Genomic DNA, 6,392 nt, shown 5'->3' with positions numbered 1-6,392 from the left:
CTGCGGCTCTGCTGGGATTTTGAGAGCAGCTCCGATGGTCTCGGTCCTGCAGTGGATGAGATTACGCCTCGATGTACAGAAACTCACCACTCAAAGAGGACGTGTTGAAGAACAGAAAACTCTCTTTTTGATTTGTACATGAATAACTGCATATTTCCTTTAGATTAGGAGTTTAAAGAATAACTCCCAAAGAAAACACGATTTTTAACAAAACAGGAAGAAATAATTGTTTTTGTTTGGTAAATTTAATTAATGTTTTTATTTTTTTAAATGTGTTCTGAACATGTCTAAATACTAGACTATATTAAAATATTCACCAGCACGTTTTTTGCATGTAAATAATCGTACAGTGTTTTTTGTTTTTAATGAGAGAATTAAAGTTGTTTGGAGATATTTCTGCTGAATTTCACACTCAGTTTCTTTATGCAACCAAAAATGAGACAATGGAAGAATAGTTCATTTATTTACTATATAAATAAAATTTACTTACTTGCTTACTTACTTACTATTTCTTTATTCTTTTTTGTTTATACTGGTCTGAAGAAAATAACATGTGGTGTTTCTGTTTTAAACGTGAATTTCTTTTTTGTGAATAAAACATTTTTTTCATACACTCTTCATGCTTATATTTCTGGACGGACCGTGTAGATTGTACCTCTCCTCTCGCCCAATGACAGCTGGGATAAGCTGAAGTCAGGTGTGACGGATGGATGGTGAGAAAGATGACAAAGTTCACGACACATGAACTGATCCAACTTCTACTTTACGCACCACTTATTAAAAATATACCCATTACCCGTACTACCACCTGTGTTACCCACCTGTGGAAGCCTAAAGTACAAACTACCTGAGAGCGAAAGTCTTTATAGTCACTCAAAGATCCACATTTTTATTTTTGCCAGTCTTTGTTTTTTTTTCTCAGAGTTCATTTTAGTTAACAGGCATGAATTGTGTTTGTTGGTTGTTGTAATACTTGTTTCAGCCACTAGGAGATGAATTGCGCCACAGGCTCATGTTTAAATCAATCGTTTAAATCCTTTTTTTTTTTTTTTTTTTGAGCCGAGACACCAGCCTCCAATGACTCTCATGATTACGTTACACACAACCGACCACAAGGGGGCAGCAGAGGGACACGTCCTGTGAATGAGAGACAGAAAGAGTCATGCAACATCATTGGACCAGATCAGCATGAGTCACGTGTCTCCTCACAGTTTAGGAAACATGTCTCCAGTTGTGTTACATCCTTTTGTTAAAATGCTAATTCTGTTATCCAGATAGTGGCTTTTTTCACTCTGTATTAGCATCAAGCTAACAAACTAAATCCACCTGTGAGAAAATGAGCCCCACCCCTGAGAACAATAAAGTTTAGTTTTTTTTTTGTGTGTATTTAGTTTGAATCTTTTTTGAATCATGCATTCTGTCATGGTTTGGATTGCAAGGTTCTTTAATGGATCCATATGTGGTACTGTCGGTCCAATCTTTGGATCTAACACCAGAAGGTCTTTTATTTATGTTTCCTTACACAATCAGCCACCATCACATAACTGGCAGCTGAGGCTGGGAGAAGTGTGACCTCGGAGGATCCAAAGTTTCAACACGATCTCGTCCAGGATTTGACGTCACAATATCTCTTAATCTCCCTGCGAGCTCAGAAGGTCGCCTTTTGTCTCTGCGTGGGGCCGATCCACTCACTCTGTGCAGTTTGCTTAACGGCAGAGGCATTAAAGCTCAGCGGGGGGGATCTGGAATAATGTGTCGTCGCTGTGAGAGAGGACTCACAAATATTGAAGAAAAAAGAGAATTCTTGAGAGCGATTTGACGTGGATCGCTGGAAAGTCTTCTGGATTTGAAAGCTTAAAATAGCCCACACAGGGGGACTTAAGTCGTGGAGTCATGGCTGCTGAGCAGAGATGGATGTTCCTAACTACTTGTGTGTGCAGGTTTTCATCTTATTAGACATTTATTTGTGCTTTGTTATTCATGGAAGTATGGGTCAGGGACAGAGCGGCACAGAGAGGGAGGTGACTCTTCAGCACATCCAGGAGCTCTACAGGAAGTTTGCGAGCGAATGCCCGAGTGGAAACCTGCACCTGCACGAGTTCAAGAAGATCTTTGGAGTCAACAGCAAATCCTCCGAAGAAGAATCTGCTTACATGGACAATTTGTTCCGATCCTTCGACACCAACAAGGTAAGCTCGCTTCTTGTGATGGGTTTGTAAAGCAGCCTCCCCTCTGTCTGTGTTTGGAGGCAGTGCGTCTGATCTGTGTGTGTGTGTGTGTGTGTGTGTGTGTGTGTGTGTGTGTGTGTGTGTGTGTGTGTGCGTGTGTGTTTGCTCTTCAGGACGGTCACATAGACTTCATGGAGTACGTAGCAGCCGTGCATCTTGTCCTTCGTGGGAAACTGGAGGACAAGCTGAGATGGTCCTTTAAAGTTTACGACAGAGATGGAAACGGCTGCCTGGACAGACAGGAAGTACGACACATAGTCAAAGTAAGTCAATCTGATTTTTCTTTATGACTTTGACTTCTGGAAACATTTATATCTCCTAGTTCACTCTGCACTGTTAGTGCGAACTTCACATTGAATCAGCTGTTGGCTGTAAAGTGTCGCTCTAGATCTGTTTCCATTTCTCCAGTTTTATCTTCATGGTCCACAAAGATCGAACTCCTAAAAATATCTCGATGACTTCAGGAGGATTGCACTTCTGGCTCACTCTAAAACACATTTAACCAAGAAAACAAAGTGATTCAATGTGAAGACATTGTGTGACTCCTGGTGAAACAGGACGTGAGGCGGACCTGATGTGTGAACGCAGAGCGGACCGAGCGTGCTCTCACGCCGGCTCCAGGTGAATCCTCCTGATGAGTTCCTGCTGTGTTCAGCTCACTCTGACTCTCTCAATGTGTTTACACATACAGTGTCTCCTGGAAATATTAGGACTTTTCTGCGAGTGTGAAAACTGTACTTGATAATTACTATGGTCACAAAAAGTCCTTTTATTACAATGAAGGTACATAAACTGGATTCACAGCTGCCTTTATATTCTCTGAAATGTCTCCTTTCTCTCCTTCATCCCAATGTAAAAATATCTGTTGGCCCCGCCCCCTGGGCTCATCGCCCCCAGAATCACACATGTATGACGTGTAGCGTGCATGTGTACTGCTCGCACCTCGTCGACTTCACCACTGAAGGAAAACATCCATCTCGTGCAAAATGTAATTAAAGTATCGACTCTCCTGGAAAATGTTTTCTTGAGTTTTCCTGAATTTCCTTCCTGTAATCCAGCACCAATCCGGCTCTCTGCTGGGATCCGGATGATCTGCAGTTTTTGGATCCGGCTAATCCTGATCCTTACTGTATCAAAAGTTCTGAAGAACACAAAGTGGAGGTTTCATCCGGATTAAACCAGGATCAGATTACCTGATCCGCTCTTTGGAACAACTTGATCCTCATGATTGAAACCTTTCAAGTAGCTTTAATCCCGCCGGGTTACTTATGAAGAAGCCGAAGGTGAGGACAGTTTACTGCAACACTGACCCAGAAAGTCCAGACGCTGCTGTGATGTTCTGATCAGACCGACCCGCAGCACCAGTCTGTGTCTCGGTTTCAGTTTGGATCGGTTTGGAATCAGTTCTATAAAACTGAGATTTGAACTCTCAAAAACAGCGGTCTTATCTTGTGCTCTGAATCTGGTCACTTCCTGTCAGCGCCTGTTGTTGTTGTTGTTGTTGTTGTTGTTTCCTCCTCTCTACATCCCTGCTTGTTCGTTTCCTCAGATCATTCACAAGATAAAGAAACACAACAACCCGAGCATCAGGGACACAAACGTTGAAGACATTTGCGACAGAATATTTGAAATGGTGGACAAGAACCGAGACAGTAAGATCTCTCTCCTGGTTTCCTCTCCTCCTTCTCTCCTCTCGCTGTGTTTCTTCTGATCGTGTGCGTTTCTGCTCCTCCCGCTCAGGTCGCATTTCTTTAGAGGAATTCATCGAGGGCGCTGAGAAGGACTCGTGGGTGATGGATCAGCTCAAACTGGACATCGCGCCCTGTGATTGGTTCATCGAGCAGCAGGAGAAGGAAATGACACAGTGATGATGAATGACTGGACTTTAAAAAGACGCTGCCTTAAAGTTTGCTCTGTTTGCTCGGGGAAACACGGGAGAACACGAGGACGTGGTCGTGGGAGAGTTCAGATTCAAGGTCATCTCAGGGACATCTTATCACTGAGGACTCTTTTTTGATCTTCTTTCCCCTTAAATGTTTTTTTACATCTGTAAAATGCTTCATCAATCCTTCATGGAGACGACGGCCCGGCTGCAGCGCAACAATCAAGAGTATCCCATTCTGGTTCTGTTGAGCGCCCCACAACGCAGACTGTAGTCCTTGTTGTGGTGGCTGTGGGTTTGAATCCGACCTCTGCCTCAACTCTCTCTCTTCCCAAACATCCAATCCTGCTTCTCTTCAGCTGCCCCCCCCCCTCCCCCCCCCCAATCATCTGATCTCACGTTTTCCAAATAAGACACACACAGCAACACACTGCCTTAAAGGAAAAATACATTTATTCATTTATGCAGCATCCATGTGGCTTTTTCCTGACGAGTACAAACACAACTTTGTGAATGAAGTGGTCGCTGCAGAGGAATGGCAAGAAATTGTTCTCATGTCAAGGATGTTGTTTTTTGACTTGGCGTGCCCGTGACTTGGCCTCACATCAGCTCAAATGAAATAAACAAGACAAGAACAGTGTTTGTTCTTCCTCGAGCACGCCTCGTGTGCTGCATTGTTTATTTCTCTTCCCAAGCTGTGATGTAGTGTTGCATCTATCACCTCCAAGAGCCCTGACATGTCAACAAAGCTCCCACAGTCACCTCCCAGAGATCTCACGGGAGCTGTCACTATATGCATTTAATCCAAGTGACTATCTTTAGCTTTTAAGGCTCTTTACCTAACAGTATGCTATCCTTTAGTTTCACCACAGAACAGCCCAGTCTGACTCAGAAGAAGCTTTACTGTAATTATTTGCGTTCTATAAAATGTGTGAAATCAGCTGAATGAGACGAGAATGCGTCATTAAGAATATCTGTTTTTTTGGTCCCCTTTGCAGCTCGTGTTGGTTTTGGAGTCGTAGGTGCAGATATATTCATCAGTCAGCAAAGAGCCTTAAGGGATAAGATTAGTAAGACAGGCTAAATCCATTCACGAAAGGGTCGCAGGTGGTCACTATAAAGGGACAGAAGGTGTCTCATGTGTGACACAACACCTCCACCCTTTACTCTCACATGACTTTTAGCAAAGATTTTATTCGATGCAGCTGGACCTCCCTGTGACCCCGAACTATAACGATGATGGATGGATGGATTTTTATTTAACCAGGTTGGAGATTAAGGGAGACCTGACCGAGACAGTCGGCATGCAGCACAAACACAAAGTTACAGACGGGGACGCAAAGAGAGACAAAGTACGAAAATGTGCATTAAAAGACAAAAATCAAATGTGAGAGTCAGTGTGTGCTTCTACGTCTCTGACTTTAGATTTCTGAACATATAAGGTCACCAGCTCCTTGAGTTTAAAGTCTGCAACAGATTCCAGAACCTGTGCGACACACTGAGCACACCAGTGCAGTTGGAGGTTTGGTGCCTTGCTTAAAGGGCGCATCAGCAGTACTCAGGAAGTGCTCTGGCACCTTTTCATCTCAATGGTCATTTCAACCATTGACTCTCTGATTCCCAACCCAGGTCAGTCTCCTAATTTTCTCTCTGAGCGTTCACGACAGAGGGCATAAAGAAGTCCTGAGAACTGGAAGAAGACTGCACAGCACTTTTCTGCATGATAAAAACACAGAGGTAGTGAGGGAGCAGCACCTTATATAGAGACACATCTTCACCAACGACCAAGATGCATGAACACGGAGAGTGAAAGGCTTGAAGAGGTCAAAAAGCTTCTGCAAACAGGCCCGGTTCTATGAGGGGGGCAAAAGGTTCCACTGAGGCTCCTCAAACTGGCTTCCACCTGTCCTGTCCTGCAATCATTACATCATTACTTGTCCCTCCTGATTAAGCCCCCCGTGCCCCCCAGTCAGCACTCTGCATGGGGGAGGAAGTGGAGAGGATGGACTCTTACAAGTACTAAAAAAACACTGAGGATAGGACAGAGCAGGCTGTTCTCCCTGAGTATGATCTTATCTCACTGAGCACTGTACACAGATTAATGTTAGATTAGAAGGATGATAATAATACAGTATTCACATGATTAGGTCATCCTAACACAACAGGCTTCATCTGGAGAAAACTCAGGATCAATAAAGTATATCTATCTCTGTCTGTCTGTCTGTCTGTCTGTCTGTCTGTCTGTCTGTCTGTCTGTCTGTCTGTCTGTCTGTCCATGTGTC

General features: G+C 43.6%; 1 protein-coding gene across 1 annotated transcript; it reads left to right on the top strand.

Annotated features, from left to right (window-relative positions):
• The first annotated feature begins 1,765 nt into the window (after positions 1–1,765).
• Positions 1,766–4,177, top strand: LOC306821328 (guanylyl cyclase-activating protein 2-like). The gene is made up of 4 exons (XM_079339691.1): positions 1,766–2,189; positions 2,342–2,491; positions 3,778–3,880; positions 3,969–4,177. Exons 1-4 carry the CDS (start codon positions 1,911–1,913, stop codon positions 4,094–4,096), a joined length of 660 nt encoding a protein of 219 aa, XP_079195817.1. The 5' UTR covers positions 1,766–1,910; the 3' UTR covers positions 4,097–4,177.
• The last annotated feature ends 2,215 nt before the right edge of the window (positions 4,178–6,392 follow it).

This window comes from Symphodus melops, assembly GCF_947650265.1.
Source record: "Symphodus melops genome assembly, chromosome: 3".
Lineage (NCBI taxonomy): Eukaryota > Metazoa > Chordata > Actinopteri > Labriformes > Labridae > Symphodus > Symphodus melops.
The sequence above is the reverse complement of the archived record's forward strand: the minus strand, read 5'-3'. Positions and strand labels throughout refer to the sequence as shown.

Bases quoted from the DNA above. Each gene is read 5' to 3' on its own strand.
- LOC306821328 (XM_079339691.1), top strand. From the start codon at position 1,911: ATGGATGTTCCTAACTACTTGTGTGTGCAGGTTTTCATCTTATTAGAC. The intron at 2,190-2,341 runs GTAAGCTCGCTT...TTTGCTCTTCAG, and splicing joins GATCCTTCGACACCAACAAG to GACGGTCACATAGACTTCAT. The intron at 2,492-3,777 runs GTAAGTCAATCT...TCGTTTCCTCAG, and splicing joins AAGTACGACACATAGTCAAA to ATCATTCACAAGATAAAGAA.